The 18,474-nt window shown below is 37.5% G+C and overlaps 1 protein-coding gene across 3 annotated transcripts; it reads left to right on the forward strand.

The window, feature by feature from the left end:
* Positions 1 to 723: 723 nt before the first annotated feature.
* On the forward strand, positions 724 to 17,144 carry LOC108607367 (ankyrin-3). 3 transcript variants are annotated; one of them, XM_017998082.2, is made up of 12 exons: positions 1,008 to 1,267; positions 3,720 to 3,827; positions 9,162 to 9,308; positions 9,393 to 10,275; positions 10,935 to 11,038; positions 11,119 to 12,066; positions 13,100 to 13,442; positions 13,506 to 13,614; positions 13,685 to 13,909; positions 14,497 to 16,304; positions 16,375 to 16,473; positions 16,538 to 17,144. In XM_017998082.2, exons 1-12 carry the CDS (start codon positions 1,097 to 1,099, stop codon positions 16,747 to 16,749), a joined length of 5,157 nt encoding a protein of 1,718 aa, XP_017853571.1. In that variant the 5' UTR covers positions 1,008 to 1,096; the 3' UTR covers positions 16,750 to 17,144. The 3 variants fall into 3 exon arrangements, with proteins under 3 accessions (XP_033150540.1, XP_017853571.1, XP_017853570.1); XM_033294649.1 differs by lacking the exon at positions 1,008 to 1,267 and adding an exon at positions 724 to 749 and having other exon boundaries at positions 9,162 to 10,275; positions 16,538 to 17,143; XM_017998081.2 differs by having other exon boundaries at positions 9,162 to 10,275.
* Positions 17,145 to 18,474: the final 1,330 nt, after the last annotated feature.

Below are 18,474 nucleotides of genomic sequence, written 5' to 3' on the forward strand. Positions count from 1 at the left end.
GAATAAATCTGCCGCTAATATCGTTGGCAATTTACTATATTATTAGCTTTGCTTTATATATGTATATAAAAAAATAATGTGACTTATTTTATGTACAAAATAAAAATATATATAGATGTTTATAAATGTGAACAAACTTTTATTGATTTTTTTATTTTAACTATTTTGAATACACGAAACGCGTACAACAGCAACACTACAAGTCGCCTAAGAAGTCTCCATCAGTGTTGCCAACTCTTGATGGTCCTAGATAGATTTCAAAAAACTCAGAAATAGCTAAAAAGTCTTTTCATCATAAGCTTCCACCGCAACTCAAAAAAGGGTCCCTTTTCAAAGAAATTTTCATAATCCGTCTTTTATGTAATAGCTGAATTCCCGCTACCCTCTAGTTTACAATTTATCCCCCAATTTATAGCAAACTAGCAACGCTGGACTCCATCCGGAGGACTTTCCACACAGGAGTACTAAAATAAATTATCGTTGTGCACGAATTGTGTTATTTAAGCTGTGTTGTATGCTATCGAGATATTGATATTGAGAAACAAATAACTAAATGTTCAGGTGGCTTAATATATTAAATTTAAAATTGAATTTTTATTCTTAACGAAAATGTCTTATGCCGGCAATGTTATCAACAACACATATTATATCGATATTCTATGTTAACTCTGGAGGTCTTAACAGTGGCTGTTGAAAGCAGTTTAGATGTCATCTACTATTAGATGATGCCTTAGGAAATGACGTCATATGTAGGTAAATTAAAGTTAAAAAGTAAAGTGTAGAAATCGCTGTGCTATTAATTGTGTAGGTATTTTGTACCGGTGTACTTTTTGAAATAGCCTATTTTACTACAGAATTACAGAAAACACGGAAACAAATATTTGCAACTATGTAATTACATACTTACATATGTAATTACATACTTACGTAGTACAAATTATATCTATGTGTGTATACATACATATATGTAAAGTGTAAAAATACTTGTTAGTGAATGGGTAATCTAAGTTGTGTTTACAGATTCGTTATGTGCAACCTAACAATTGAAGAGCATGTTTAAAAGTGTGTGATTTTGCAGAACAGCTCTTAGCAAAACATGAAACTTTGCCAGATACAGGCAGATAAAGACTTGCAAATTAAATCAAAGGGCAATACGAGTATGGCGTCCACAACAGCAGAAACACCATATCAAAACAGTAAAAAAGAACAAATAGAAAATGTTAACGTTGAAAAAAATACAAATGGTAGTGCCAAAAATCAAAAGCATGTAAGTCAAAAAACCTTAATTAGCTAAAATTGTATAACTAGGGCTTGCTAACATTCTATTTGTTGTGATATATGTACATATATGTATGTACATGTACATGTATACATACATATGTACCTAGCGGTTAAATAGTGCTGATGAGATCACTTGCTCATATGAATTTCTACATAGTGTATGTATCTATGTATACGCACACAGACACTTTTGTTTAAAGTATTAGCAGTCGGGCGCTTTAACCAATCAAAGTAAATTAAGTTCATGATAAAATTGTTTTATGCAATAATAAAGATAAGTTTATTTTGTCGACATACACACGTAGGCAAAAGTAATTTCACAAAACTAAAGTTGAAGGTACTCACCAATTGAACATTTTGTTATTGACATATTGGTATTAATGGAAAGGTCTTCAAAATCCCTTTTTAATGGTACAAAATTTGTCTTAACCCATTAAGTACCCATTAAAAAATTGTATCTTTTTTAAAATACAGGTTCTTGTTGCCTTTCTTTACTAACACACAATTGCTACTCCATCGACTTTTGGATTCTTCTATGACGTTCAAAGCTAACATGTGTTGAACGGCAGGGGTGGCACTTTTTTGACACCATGGTGGCATTCGCAAATCATGGGTGTGGGTAAATACGCGCGCAAGCAAAACAGATGCATAAGCCTTTTACTCATATACACCAGACAAGCCTGGGTACTTGCAAGTGCCGAAAAATAAGGGCAAAAGAAAATGTGTGCGCTCACAAAATACGATCGGCAGGAATTTAAGAATAAGCGAGAAAAAATCTCGCTTGCTGTCTCGCTCTGTCTGCTCTGGCAGCTGCGCCGACGCAACAGCAGGTAGCGAAAGAGTCGCGCATATTAGGCAAGCAAAAAATTCTATGACCTTTTTTTTTGTGTTTCCTCACATTCAAAAGGCTTGTAAAGGCTTACGAAATATTGTTGGTCAGCAACAGACGCAAATTCGGCTGCTTGTGTGGGTACTACCATGTAAGTAACATGGTGATTTTAGGGGTGGTTACACTCATGCCGTTCTCTGGTGAGTACCTTCAACTTTAGTTTTGTCCAATTACTTTTGCCTACTTGTGTATGTTGAATTAGTGTAAATATTGGAAACATTAAAAAAAATTTTCATACATTTTTTTTACAGTACTCACATTACTTTGTTTGGTAGATATATTTTCTTTAAGCTAAGCTCTGTAAGCTTCTAAAAAAACGATGTACAACCTTGATTACAGGTTTGTAACAACACATTGTTTCAAAATTTTTGCTTGCCTTTTAGAAAAGTCGTCAGGAATATGAATGAATATATTTTCAATCTGAAAAGCAATCTAAGTCAATTTCCTGTCTATATAAACAACATAACCCTAAAGATTAAGATGGTATGCTTAGTGCACATCCGTTTGTTGCTGTTCCCGAAAAACAGTAGAAAATAAAATAAATAAAATAAAATCACAATTTTAACTTTGTAAATGTGTGTATGTTTATATACATATGTATAAAACCGTTTACCCTGATCATATGTTTATATATGTATAATAAAGATTTCAGCTTTTTAATTCCGATTGATTCTGAAACATACTAAAATAATGTTTTTGATTGTTCTGAATTTTAAAATCAAATGGTAAAATGTCATGTAAAGCGGTCGATTGAATTTTTGTTGTATTAGAAAATACTAGATTTACGTAAGGTACGTTTCGCCGTATTCTATAAGGCCTTAAAAAATATTCAAATTGAGCTTTAAGAATCATTAAAAATGATTAAGCATTAGACATTCATTTGATTACTTATAATTTTAGCATGACTGTTTTCGTTAAGCTCGTTCAATGGTCTAGAGCTTAGTTAGTTCGCTTTAATAGGACTTCACAATAAGTAGACTGGTTGGGCCGGATTAGGATACATTCCGAAAATCTATTTGCTTGCGAAGGCTTTAAGCTTTATGTTTAAAAAATTTCAAATCTTTGTATAAAAGTGTTTTGCAATTCAAGTTGTTTTAGTGTGAAACGATACGTATTTAGAATTTCACTGAATAATGTTTCCACAACATGTCTTGCAAATCGGTTAGCTAATATCAAAGTTACTATGATAATTATGTCAGTATTAAGACATTTAATAGCCTTTTAAAGAAACCCCAAAACACACTATTATCTGAAAGACAATTTATATAAACATTTTCTTATACACTTTGACATTTTTATAAAAAATGGAAAAGGGTATTATTAAGTTGAGCAAACGTATGTAACAGGGAGAAGGAGGCATGGTCAGCAAGGTAAAATGAGTCGATATAGCCATGTCCGTCTGTCGCCCGTTTGTTTGGATGTATGAGCAACTAAATAAATTAAAAAATTCGATTAAAATGTATAATATTCTTTGTCTTATTTGTTTTGTTTAGTAATATTAATCGATATTATTCATAAACTATATTGAAATATATTGTACATTACACAGAGTGATGCAACAATATCATTTTTACGTGCTGCTCGCAGTGGAGACCTTCCTAAGGTACTTGAATTTATCGAAGAGGGGCTAATTACGGATATCAACACTTGCAATGCGGTAAGATTTATAGTTCGACTATAGCTAAGTATTATACATGTATAATTTAAAAATACAAGTAAATTTAATATAGTTATAACATATTTATATATCTAAATATTTTGTACTAGAGCAAAGTTGGTAGATTAGCAATGCATCGCATGTAATAAGTCGATGTGAAATCTCTTTTCTTTATTTTATATTCTATTTGTGTTCGTCACAATATCTCACTAATTTGTAACACACTGATTTGTAACACAACAAATAACTTAAATTTGTAGTATATTGATATTTGCGATATGTTTAAATAAAAACAAGTAGACAAATTAAAATTGGGCGCAACTAACTTTTATATACTTTTTGACTAGAGCATCGCAGCAAACACACGCATGCACTCATACACACAAAACAGCGGATGCGTCACAGCTGGTCGCTGTAGCGTCAGCAACGACGCCGCCCCCTGCGTTGGCAGCGACGTTTGTATGGCAGGTCAGCACGTGCACCCCGCTGACTATATTGAAAATTGAAATGTAAATAATTCCTAAGTTATTAATCCAATCGTTCTGATTGATTCACAATCGGTCGAAAACATGACTAGGCAATATTTAGATTTATTTTAGATCCATGATTTAGATATTTTTAAAGATTTTTGTACTGCCTAATATCGTTTTTTTCGATTTGCTGGGGTGGGGGGAGAAAATAAAAAACGCGTAGTGTCCTGGATATAGTAGCACCCACATACCAAAATTGGGTGCTCTATTTCTTATAGTTGCTGTGAATCACGCACTCATACAGATGGACTGACAGACAAACGAACATGACTATATCGCCTCAGTTTGTCTTGCTGATCAAGAATATATATACTTTGTGGGGTTTGCCACGTCTTCTTCTCCCATTTGCACAACTTCATAATACCCTTTTCCATTTTTTACAAAAATGTCAAAGTGTAAAAATTCTCAAAAAATTCCAGAATATAGTTTTAAATACACTTTTTAAGTATTGAAATTGGAAAATGTATGATTTAGATTTACGAAGAAGATTAAGATAAAATAATAAATCTAGCACAATAACAGACATATTTATTTGAGATTTTTCGTATCCTTTTTATTTTAATATTTTTACAAAAATTCCCCTCTGTCCGTCCGTCTACCTGCCTCTCTGTCTGTCTGTCTGAATATTTATGCAACTGATTCTCAGCAACTATATCAACCAAATTTTGAAAGTAGGGACTCCCATACCCCAACCAAAACGTTTCATTACAAACATTTAAACATCTGAAAAACACTCAAATACGCTTTGTCATATTTTCGACCGAATCTGAACGATCGGATGAATAACTTTTTTTAGGAATTATTTACATAAAACTTTTCAATATAGACAGCGGGGTGCGCATGCTGAAGCGCAATATAAAATACGCAGTCGACAGCTGCTAACGATAGCGAGCTATGACGCGTTAGCTGTTTCCCTAGTAAAAGTGTGTATAAAAGTTGGTTGCATCCAACTTTAATTGGTCGAGATTATTAATCTTAATCTGAAATATAAACTTGTTTATATTAAATTTTTATACACTTTGACATTTTTGTAAAAATGGAAAACAGAGAGAAGGAAGTGTGGAAGACCTAACAAAGTGTATAAATTCTTAATCAGAAAGACAAACTGAGTCGACATAGCCATGTCCGTCTGTCTGTCTGGGTGTTTGAGCGACTGTTTCTCAGCAACTATAAGAGCTACAGCAACCAAATTTTGTATGTAGGTGCTCCTATACCCAAACCCAAAAGCTTTTATTTTATTTTTATTTATTTCCTCCCTTCTCCCTCGCAAATCGAAAAAAAAAACTATTTACACCCACAATTTATATATATATTTTTTTGAAACTTTGCTGTTTTTATTGAAGCTTCTTTTAACTTGAGACTAATAATAAGTATACAAATCGTATTACAAACCTTAAAACTAAACATTATTTAACAGTTTCTTTAAACTGTTTTAGGATGGCACGTTCCTAGATTCTATCGCTGGTTGGTAGGTCGTTACGACGCAGACGTGAGCGGCTGTACAGCCTTGTTAGGCCTCGCGCGAAGGGATTAGGATGCGAAGAAAGCTTGCTGTAGTATTTTACGTTGTGTTCAGCTATTACATCTCTGACTGTTTGAATATTTCTCTCTTTCTGTATGTTTTCGTTTCGAACGTACAACGGTGCCCCGGTGATAGCTCTAAGGATTTTTGACTGGCCTCTCTGGACAATATCAATATTGCTATGCTGGCGTTCCCCCATAGTTTGGGAGCCATAGGTCCAGATGGTTTAAGTACGGAATTGTAAATTTAGTTGCGTTCTCTTGGCCTCGATGTGCCTACGCCATGTGAGTCTTCTGTCGAGCTGTACTCCAAGATGCGTCACTTTGTTTGCTTGCGGGAGTGCGGAATTGTTTAGTGAGAGCGATGGATAATTTTGCCTGTTTAGGGTAAACGTAACATGTTTGCTTTTTTGTTCGTTTACTTTTATTCGCCAGTCAGAGAGCCATTTCTCCACTTCGACCATATGAAGAGCCAGTTGCGCTGCTGCTTGCATAGGGCACCTCGAACGCCTGAGAATAGCTGTATCGTCAGCAATGGATGTTGTTAGTCGTCAACTTGTTGGCATATCTGCTGTGTAAAGGAATATAGTGTTGTTCCAAGTACGCTGCCTTGTGGGACTCCAGCTCTGATCACATAGTTGTCAGACATAGCAGAATTGCATCTCACTGCAATTTTCCTGTCATATAGATACGACTCTAATAATTTGTGTGTATTAGGAAGCGTTGCTCTGATCTTATGCGTTAGTTCTTCTAACCAGACTCTATCGAATGCTTGGGATAAATCTAAGAATATTGCAGTGCAATAATCTCGGTTTTCGAATGCGCTTCTTATTTCAGATGTTATGCGATTGACCTGCTCGATAATGCCGTGTTTTTCACGAAACCCAAATTTATGTGATGGGATTTTGTTAAGGATTCTTAGATATTGATTTATCCGAGCCAGCAAGCATTTTTCAAAGAGTTTTGATAGGCATGATAGTAGGCTTATGGGTCTGTATGACGATGGATTTGTGAGATCTTTGCCTGGCTTTGGTATCATTATTATTATTGACTTTTTCCATCTCTCTGGGAAGTGACCAAGCTTGGTGATGGCATTGACGAGTTGCGCGAGGGTGCAAATGCACAATATGGGAGCTCAATAATCATTTTTGGCGTTATTTGGTCGGAGCCTGGTGATTTTTTCGGGTTCAACTGATTTTTGATGATGTGTGCGATTTCGTTTGGGCGAAATTTCCATTGGCTCTTGTTGAAGCTGAGAGTCACTTGTTAATGTTGGTATTGTGAATGAATTTGTGGCAGGATTTGGCTGAAACACATTTTCAAGGTGTCCTGCAAATGTTTTGGCTCTGTCTTTCATCACTGCGGGCCCAGCCGCCTAGTTGGTTTCTTATAGGCATCACGGTTTCTGTTGGTGGGCATAGCGTTGGATGAGCTTTCCACAGTGAGTTTTTCGTAGAGAGGATGATAGTTGCTGGATGTAGCGATGTTGTCATCTTGCCTCCTTGTTGCCTTAAACCGTTGGTAGCTTGCGGGTGGCGCCTTTAAGCCTTTGACGTGCATAATGGCGACCTGGGAGACTGCCATTCTCGTCGTAGGCGTCGCTTTTTCTAGAACGAGTTGCTCGATTTGCTGATTTGTCTTCTTTTGAGTGTAAGGCGCTTGTGCGTTTTGAGGAGCTGCAATGCGGGCTGCGGTGACAAAATTGGACTCTAGTGTTTTGATAACACTGTCCATATCATCTTTAACGTTGAGTACAGGATTACGCGTAATATATGAGCTTATATCTTTCTTATAGCAGATCCATTTGGTTTTGTGTGAGGTCAATCTAAGCGGTTCATCATCAGTTACTGGATGACTGAGTAAATTAATAAGGACGGGTGAGTGGTCAGATGAGAGATCTGAGAGACTTTCGGCACTGATTAAATGTTTGAGGTATAATTTTTGGTATGCGAGTCTATTAAGTCAAGGCAGTTTATTTGGGTTGTTGGCCAGTATGTTGGTCAACCGGGGGAAACGTGGTCGTGTTGCTGGCTTTTATAATTGCATTATAGAGCTGCTTTCCTTTTGGAGTCACAAGGCGAGATCCCCAGTTGTGTGTGCTTTGCTTTGTAAGTCTCCTGCTGTTATAAATGGTCGAGAATGCATGAACCTCTCCTTCATTATGGTGAAACGAGGGGGGCAATATACTGCGGCTAGAGTAAGTTGCTTACCACTATCCAGTTAAATTCTTATTGTTGTGGCTTGTAAATAATTTTCTGCGAGCTCCTTGTATCGGTGATGCTTGATACGGTTTCTGATCAGGTTACTAGTCACTCACAATATTGAGCAATTAAAAAATACTTAAAAATTTGAAATAAATCTCAAAAATATGTTTTTGACCGATGTCAGTATGATCAGACAAATAACATAAGAATAATTCAGATACAATATAAACAGCAGTGTGCGCTTGCTGACGCGCCATACAAACGTAGCTGCCGACGCAGGCGGCGGCGTCGCTGCTGCCGCTACAGCGAAAGCGAGCTGTGACGCGTCCCCTGGTGGTGTGTATGTGTTTGTGAGTGCGTGTGTGTGTTTGCTGCAATGCCCTACTCAAAGTGTATATAAAAGTTGGTAGCGCCCAACTTTAATTTGTCCACTTGTTAATATTGCCAGATATTCAAAAAATATACATCTAAAAAGATATTTTCGACATTTTACAGAGTTACGATATCAAATGCAATAAGCGAATTTTTCAGATATAGATTAGAGGTCTGCATGAATACAGCCAAAGCGGCATTTGGCACACTCACTCAAAATTCGAGTACTCGGCGCAAAATTCGAGTGAGCGCCGCATTGCCGACGTCAAATTTATTGCGTGTTTGTTTTTGCGTTTTTGTTTTGCTTTTAAGTATAAAACATTTTATGCAAGCGCATTGGCTCTGCAAGCAATAAAACTAAAACTGAACGCCGAAAATGCCAAAATTGTATTCGAATACTTGAATACAGTTTTGCTGCATTTACTCATTTTATTCATTACGTTTTGGTTTGAATTTTACTCATTTCGCATTGAGCGTTTGTTGTATTGAATGCAAGTGTCACTTAATACGCAACTCATTCTGTTGAAACCGGTTTGGCACGCCGAATTGCGAACCAAATTTGTTGTACTCAAATAACCGAAAATTTTGAGTCTATTTGTGCAGACCTCTAATATAGATATATGAATACAATAATATATATTTTAATTATCAAATTTTTACATAGCCTAAAAAAAATTTCTTATTTTGTCAATTAATCGAATCCTTAGAATGGATTGAATGCCCTCCATCTGGCAGCGAAAGATGGTTTCGTGGACATTTGCGCCGAACTGCTAAAGCGAGGAATTAAGGTGGACAGTGCCACAAAGAAGGGAAATACCGCACTTCATATCGCATCTTTGGCGGGACAAAATCAGGTTATAAAGCAGCTTATACAGTACAATGCTAATGTAAATGTGCAATCGCTTAACGGATTTACACCGTTGTATATGGCCGCGCAGGAGAATCACGATGTCTGCTGTCGTCTGCTGTTAAGCAAGGGGGCCAATCCATCGCTGGCCACCGAGGATGGCTTCACTCCACTAGCCGTAGCCATGCAACAGGGTCACGACAAGGTAGTGGCCGTCTTATTGGAGAGTGACGTGCGCGGCAAGGTTAGATTGCCTGCATTGCACATTGCGGCCAAAAAGAATGATGTAACTGCAGCTACACTGCTGCTCCAACACGACAAGAATGCTGACATTGTGTCGAAGTCCGGATTCACGCCACTCCACATTGCCGCACATTATGGGAACGTTGACATAGCTAGTCTGCTCCTCGTCAACGGAGCAGATGTCAATTATACGGCAAAGCACAACATAACGCCTCTGCATGTTTCCTGCAAGTGGGGTAAAGAGGCTGTATGTAATCTTTTGTTGGAAAAACATGCACGCATCGATGCCACCACCCGCGATGGCCTTACCCCGCTGCATTGCGCATCACGCTCTGGCCATGTCGACGTCATACAGTTACTTCTCAATAACAATGCGCCAATTTTGTCAAAGACCAAGAACGGATTGTCTGCATTGCACATGTCAGCGCAGGGAGAACACGATGAGGCAGCTCGCTTGTTGCTGGATCATAAAGCACCTGTCGACGAAGTAACTGTGGACTATCTTACAGCTTTGCATGTCGCCGCTCACTGCGGTCATGTTAAAGTGGCTAAACTGTTGCTTGACTATGGAGCGAATCCCGATTCGCGTGCACTCAACGGCTTCACACCTCTTCATATTGCCTGTAAGAAGAATCGCATTAAAGTTGCCGAATTACTTCTCAAGCACGGCGCGAATATTGGTGCCACCACCGAGTCAGGACTGACACCATTACATGTAGCTAGTTTTATGGGTAAGCTATAAACAGATAGTTCTCTGAAATATGCATTTTTGTAAAAAGTGGCAAGTTGTATCATAATGGGAGATTCGGATCCAAAAATAATAATATAAATTGTTCATCAGCAATAGATAGGATATTCAATATAGTCATGCCCGCCTGTATGAAAGAGTAGAGGTAGTGATAAAATAATTATCGGAATTCTTTTAAATTCAGCTATGGTAAACCTATTCTGCCAACAATGGCAGATCGATCGTATAAGAATTGTCTTTTAAATTCAGCTATGGTAAACCTATTCTGCCAACATGATTAGCATCATCCTTTTTTTTTTTTATACTTTTTGATTAGCGTACCGCAACACACAAACAGTTAACAGTTGCTGCTACAGCGTCACCGCACACCAAAGCATTACGGAACAATTTTAATGTGAATATTATGCATGTGCTCTGGGCGCTCATTTCGACATGGTGAATTCGCATCAGGAGAAGGATATTTTAAATTCCTAGCTTTTATATTTCTGAAATCTTGTTGCTCACACTGATATTCGACGGATATTCGACCCATTCGACTGTTTGTAAAAATTCTTGTATGGGAAATGTACATACACAAATTATAATATATTCTTTAATTTTATTTGGTTCTTTAATTGTTTTTTTTTTTTTTTGTGCGTGTAGGTTGCATGAACATTGTAATTTATTTACTGCAACATCAGGCCAACCCGGATATACCTACTGTGCGTGGAGAGACTCCTCTACATCTCGCATCGCGTGCTAATCAGGTTTGTAGTTTTCCAAGCCATTGCTACTATTAACTGTAAAAATCCCTTTGAAATAATATTGTGTATTTCTGCAAATACAGACGGACATTATACGGATTTTGCTTCGTAATGGCGCTCAGGTGGATGCAGTTGCTCGAGAAGGTCAAACGCCATTACATGTGGCCTCTCGTCTTGGAAACGTTGACATTATAATGCTTATGCTACAGCATGGGGCTAAGGTTGACGCTCGCACTAAGGATATGTATACGGCACTGCATATTTCAGTTAAGGAGGGTCACGATGAAGTATGCCAACTGTTGATCGAGAATGGGGCTCAGCTAGATATTGTGACTAAGAAGGGATTTACACCGCTGCACTTGGCCAGCAAGTACGGAAAGGAACGAGTGGCCGCTTTGTTAATTGAGAAAGGAGCGAATATAGATTGCCAGGGCAAGAACGATGTAACTCCATTGCATGTGGCCACTCATTACAATCATCAGCAGGTGGTATCGCTCCTGATTAAAGAGGGTGCCTCGACTCAAATAAGCGCTCGCAACGGTCACAGTGCTCTGCATATTGCTGCAAAAAAGAATAATCTAGACATAGCTCAGCAGCTACTCGAGAACAATGCGAATGCGAATGCGCTAAGTAAATCTGGATTTTCACCATTACATCTGGCTTCCTTGGAGGGTCACATGGAGATGGTGCAACTGCTACTTGATCATCAAGCTAATCCTAATATTGCAGCCAAAAATGGACTCACTCCATTGCACTTAGCGTCGCAAGAAGGACATGTTGAAGTTTCGAGAAATCTGCTAGAGCATGGTAGTCACATTGCAGAACGAACTAAGGCCGGATATACACCTCTTCATATTGCAGCCCATTACAACCAAATCAATCAAATCAAGTTTCTTCTCGAAAATGATGCGAACATCGAAATGAAAACAAATATAGGATACACACCACTTCATCAGGCAGCTCAACAGGGCCACACCATGGTGATCAACCTGTTATTACGACATAAAGCCAATCCCGATGCACTTACCAATGTAAGCTTTAATTTCACTTCACACGTTGCAAAAAGCATTTATTTCTGAAAACAAGGTGGGGATGACAGAATAAGTATAAGACTTTGCATGTGAATAAAACGTCTAACAATAAGTACTGTAATAGTCTCCACATAATAGATAACCCATTATATCGGTTGCCTGCTTCCTAATTTATTTATCCTCGGTTTAAATTTCCAGGATCGACCAAGATTGCATTTATGCTTATGTTCGTTGAATTGGAAACAAGTCATTTGAAACATTAAGCGTATGGTTTATTTTAGTATGGTTTTAGTTAACCGATATAGGATATATACGCACCTACCAAGTTTGCAGAGATTCGGTGCTCATAACTGTAGATGAACAGAAAGAGCTTGTAAAACGAATCAAGAAACCATTTTTTTTTTTCATAAAAATGCCAAGCATATAATTAAAATATTGTGTTAAAAGTTAAGTTGCTCGTACTTAAACATGTAACGTACTTGCCTCAATTTGAAACTGGAATTTCGTGCCAAACTTTTAATATATTCTAATTTTAGAATTAACTCATGCCTTCCATCTAAAAGATGCTCTCAAATAAACAAGACTCACATAAACAAAGAGATGAACAGCATCAATTTCTATTTTTAAACGGTTTTTTTTTATTATTTATTTCCACTCGCTTACTCAACTGAGTAATCTTTCCCATTTTAATGAGGACAGTGTAAAAATATATATATAAAGCTTTTAATATTGCAGTAATGCTTGTATGTTGCACAGTGATACACTTATTATTTTTTTTTCTCTTTTGAATATTTTTTTAAATTATAAATTCAGGTTGTATTTTCCAGCTGCTTTTGTGTGAGAGTGACCATCAGAGAGTGATACAGATTAATGCGTTTTTTTTTTTGTTTATCGGACACGGGAAAATGTATATTTGTGTGTATATACTTTAGAGATATTTTTTGGGCGTAGTTTTTTAATTGTTGAACATTTTTCGGTGAATGTTGAAGTGGCTAAATGATTTGTGACAAATGATTTGTATTGTTTTTTCTAGAATGGACAAACAGCATTAAATATCGCTCACAACTTAGGCTATATAACCGCTGTGGAAACACTCAAAGTCGTAACGCAAACGTCCTTAATAAAAACAATGACGGGTGTGATTGAGGAAAAATTCACAGTAGTGGCACCTGAATTTATGCACGAAACACTTATATCCGATTCTGAAGACGAGGGCGGCGATGATCTTTTAGATCACAATCAATACAAATACATGGCGACAGATGATTTAAAAACAACCAATGAAAACGATAATCAAAATTTTGACACCACAAACATCACAGTCATTTCGGAACATGATCAACTAGACGGCTTAGGCGGATCAGCTTTCGAAAAGGGTACGTGCGTTATATATACGAGCAAATTTTTTATTTATATATATATATATATATTTTTTTTAGATGACTCCAAAAGAACGGAGACTAATTTAAATTATACGGAATCTAACGACATCTTAATGGAGAAGCAAACTGACAATATTGTTATCGTTCGACCTCCGGTACATCTGGGGTAAGCATTAACTAAGACTCATACTAAAACTCATGATCATCTATTCCTATTTCTTTCCCTTGTCTTGTAGATTTCTGGTATCGTTTCTAGTGGATGCTCGCGGCGGATCAATGCGTGGCTGTCGTCATAGTGGGGTGAGAATAATTGTACCACCAAAGGCGTGTGCTGAGCCAACGCGCATTACATGTCGGTATGTGAAGCCACAAAGGGTAGCAAATCCCCCACCACTTATGGAAGGGGAGGCGCTTGTGAGTCGCATTTTGGAAATGACACCAGTCGAAAGCAGGTTCCTAAGGTGAGGATATAAAGACTATTATTTATTATTTTTTTAACAAAAGCGAAAAGAGTATTTATATTCTGATATATTCTGGTGTAATCCAAGATATATGAAAGACACAGATAAGCTAGCTTTGTTTAGTAAGTCATTTTTTATGTCGGTACGAAACAATGAATAGCATTAAAAAAAACTTGATTTTCACAAATCAGTTGTTGAAACCAGAAACCTGGCTTTGTGCGGGTTTGCTTATAGCTCGGCAATATTGTTTGGGATAATGAAATATTATACAGAAACAAGAATGCATTCAGGTTAAGTGTTTATTTCCGGATTTGCTGGGAAGAAAAAAACATACATACAAATCAATTTTGGTTGCTCTAGCTTTTACAGTTTCAGTTCATACAAACTTATATTGCCTCAGTTTATATTCCTGATCAAGAATATTTACACTTTATGGGGTCCTCCGTCTACTCCCTGTTTATATAGAGTTGCCGACCTTCATAATACCCTCTTCCATATTTATAAAAATGTCAAAGTATATAAATAGTACACCCACAATTTCTAAGCATAAGCTAAAATACATATAATAATATGTGGATTTATTACAGTCCCATTGTACTGGAGGTCCCTCATTTTGGTTCGCTACGTGAAAAGGAACGAGAGATAATAATTTTGCGGTCAGATAATGGAGAGAATTGGCGCGAGCATAGTGCCTACGAAAACGAAAACCATTTACTGGAAGCACTGAGCAATATGATCGATGGAGGAGAGGTAAACCCTTTGGAGGATCTACACACTAGTCGCATCGTACGCATTGTTACGCTGATTGTCCCACATTTCTTTGCTGTTGTGTCACGGGTGAGACAGGAGGTGCATCCAATCGGACCAGATGGCGGAACGGTCTTCTCAACCGCTGTACCCCAGGTACAGGCGATATTTCCACCGCATGCATTGACTAAAAAAATTCGAGTCGGTCTTCAGGCACAACCAGTTGACTTAATTGGTTGCTCCAAACTGCTTGGTCAAGGCGTTGCTGTTTCACCAGTTGTTACGGTTGAGCCACGTCGTCGCAAGTTCCACAAGGCGATCACGTTGAGCATTCCCGCACCGAAAGCATGTAAGCAAGGCATGGTTAATATGCCGTATGACGGAACAAATGGAAATTCCAATTCGCCAACATTGCGACTACTTTGCTCTATTACCGGTGGTCAGAACCACGCTGTATGGGAGGATGTGACTGGGTCAACTCCACTGGCTTTTGTCAAGGATAGCGTCAGTTTCACAACCACAGTATCAGCTCGATTTTGGCTAATGGATTGCCGCAATGTCGCTGACGCAAGCCGCATGGCTACTGAGCTGTACACATGTATGGCCCAGGTGCCGTTTATAGTTAGATTTGTGGTATTTGCAAAACGTATTTCAGCAATGGAAGCAAAACTCTCCGTTTTTTGCATGACCGATGATAAGGAGGATAAAACGCTGGAGCATCAAGAGTATTTTACTGAAGTGGCAAAGAGTCGAGATGTCGAGATATTGCAGGATCAAAATATTTACCTTGAGTTCGCTGGTAATCTAATACCTGTGCTAAAAGCTGGTGAACAACTTTACACAAATTTTCAGGCATTTCGTGAGAATCGACTATCCTTCATTGTTCACATTAAGGACCAAGAAGATCCTTACGCTCGCGTCTGTTTCATGAACGAGCCAAAAGTTGGCGCCGGTGCAGCGCCGTTGCAACCCATTTGTGCTTTGAATGTCTCTCTGAATGCTGTTAACTCGACCCAAAATGTTAATGAGCAAATACTCCAAGAGGAAAACTGCACTGGAAATGGAAATTTAAGAACTTTGGATATTCGAAATGCTAAACCACAAAGAAATGGAAACGAACAAAACCAACTGAAAGTAAATGCGATTAACCAAAAAGATATGATAAATGCCGAAATAAAGGCTAACTCAACGATACCTCAGAAATTGCATGAGGAAATTCAGCGCGCCGACATTACACTTTCAGATATATCGAATCTTCTTGGTAGTGAGTGGCCGCAACTTGCTAAGGAACTGGGTGTTTCCGAGACCGACATCGACCTAGTCAAAGCGGAGTATGCGAATCAGGCATTGGCACATCAAAGTCTGGTTATGCTACGCCTCTGGTTAAATCAGGAGGGTGTTCGCGCCACCGGTAACGCCATGGCCCAGGCATTGAATCGTATTGGGAGAAATGATATTGTAGATATGTGCATTTTTAATCTTCAGCCTGTCACTGACAAGGTGGAGCACGGTATGGCCACGGCGAGAATCCAACAACAAAACGTTGAGCTTATGCCTGTATGCCATTCGGCAGATTTGCCTGATTTAACACGAAACATTGATATACTCAAACATGAACCTTTTACAAATTTTGAAAATGACAACGATGGTAAGTAATTTTTATAAAGTTTGTCTTCTCTTTTTAAAGTGGTTCACTACTGTTGTTTTTTAATTAACAGAACGAAAAAATACTAAACAATCTGTGTCAACTGATTTCAATGGCGACGATGAAGCACCCATGCACCCGATTAAGCAACAGAAAATCATTAAGTTACAAGGTTAGCTGGAGTGTTTGTTAGTTTTAGTGAAAGTAAACAATTTAACAATTATTTAATTGAACAGATGCTCATCCCGTCATTGAAACTATGGCCTTTGCAGTGGTTGAAGATATTTCTGTTGCAGCCGAAGATGCTCTACTAAAGTCCCTAGCCGATAAATGCAACTTGCCTCTCGAACCGAATGTGTTGCAGAATATCAATATTGACAGCTGTAATAACGGTGACATCAACGAACAGGAACAACAGAGGCATATCAGTACAGAACAGGAGCAATAATTAGAGAAATAGTTTATATACAAAAATACCGTCGTCATACATACATATTTTTATTTTATTTAATATAATTTTTTTCGTATTTATCTACCTTTTTTAAACTTGCAATCGAGGTTAATGTAGTATACAGTCTTTTAGACTGATGAATGTTGATAAACTATTTTATCCGTGACTATTGTCGAAAGTCAAAACATTTTGACTCTTGAAACGATAACTTCAAATATTTTTCAATTACTCAACACAATGAATGTTTTTAATTACTTATCTAAATTATTTATATCCCAGTATTCGAATTTCGAATGGCTTCGCAATACTTTTTCGAGTTGAAAATTGTAATCAACCTATTAATTAAATAAATTGTTGAATTCTAACAATGCTAATCTGTACTTCATATATTGTTGTTTGTTATCATATAAAACTATACCATTTTTGAATATGGGGTATTCTTGTCCCATGCGCTTCTGTTCTCTTGATTGGTCAGCTGTGTTGCTTGATCTGTGTCAGAAATCTATGTATGGATGGAGTGGAAACATTTTTTCAGCTTTCTTTCTTTCGTTCTTCTTCTTTTTTTCTTAAGGTAGACTTGAAATTTAAAAAAAAAAATTCATATTAGTTTTTTGACGATTATTTTAACATATTTAGCATTGTCCGATTTAAGTGCAATATATACATTTTTCTTCGTTAATTTACTACCAATTTTATGGTAATATTTACATATATGCCTCTACTGAAAAAACTCAGCGAGTCGATTTTCACAAGCCTCTTTTGAATTCAATTTCTGGCCATCAAAATAATTTTGCAAAAAAAAAATGCAATAGCTTGGGGCGATGTCCAGACTATGGGGTGGATGCACTAAAAATTTTTAGCCAAGCCCCCGTAGCTTGTGACGAGTCACCAAAGATGTGTGGGGCCTTTTGTTGTCATGATTGCCCTTACGTTTCACCATGGCTGGCCGCTTCTGTTCCAGTGCGATCTTCAATCGCTCCAGTTGTTGACAGTAGAGGTCAGTATTAATGGTTTGGCATAGGGCAGCAGTTCATAGTACATAATTCCTTTGATATTCCACCATATAATCAGCAAAGCCTTTCTAGCCACCAATCCTGGCTTTGCTATCGTTTGAGACGACTCGCCGAGCTTCCAGCAGGATATTTTACGCTTGGTGTTGTCACATGTGATCTATTTGTGACCAATTGATCCAGAAATGAGTCGAGTTTATTATGGTGCAGCAGAGATAGGCAGATTGAGACAATGTCCGTAAGGTTATTTTGTGATAACTCATGAGGCACCCATACATCTAGCTTCTTTTTTTTTTCTTTCGACTTTAAATGCCAATAGACGGTTTCCGTGCGTAGTTGGAGCTCCTCTGTGATCTTTTTAATAGTCTCTAACAGTCACATGACCATATCGATCCACTTTTTTTTATGATTTTATCCATCTCTGGTCGTCCGGCGGGCTTGGGTGTTTCCAACACTTCGGAGTGGCATAAACCACTGTTTAGCGGCTTGAATTGATAGTTTGTTATCTCTTTAGAAAGAAACAATCTGTTGGCATCAATTTTTCCTTGCGCAAAATAAAATTTAAAAATTGCTTATTATATTATAATTCGTAAGGTCTACAACCGATAACAAACTATACGCCATTTAAAAGGTGTTGCCAAGACCTATAAAACGATATATAGCATTGGCAGATACGATTCCGTTTGACCTCACAATCGGCGAGTGAAATTTG

This window comes from Drosophila busckii, chromosome 4 (assembly GCF_011750605.1).
Source record: "Drosophila busckii strain San Diego stock center, stock number 13000-0081.31 chromosome 4, ASM1175060v1, whole genome shotgun sequence".
Taxonomy (NCBI): domain Eukaryota; kingdom Metazoa; phylum Arthropoda; class Insecta; order Diptera; family Drosophilidae; genus Drosophila; species Drosophila busckii.

Excerpts from the sequence above, each read along its gene's own strand:
- LOC108607367 (XM_017998081.2), top strand. The coding sequence starts at position 1,097 with ATGAAACTTTGCCAGATACAGGCAGATAAAGACTTGCAAATTAAATCA. Across the intron at positions 3,828-9,161 it reads ATATCAACACTTGCAATGCG|AATGGATTGAATGCCCTCCA; the intron begins GTAAGATTTATA and ends TCGAATCCTTAG. Across the intron at positions 13,443-13,505 it reads CGGATCAGCTTTCGAAAAGG|ATGACTCCAAAAGAACGGAG; the intron begins GTACGTGCGTTA and ends TATTTTTTTTAG.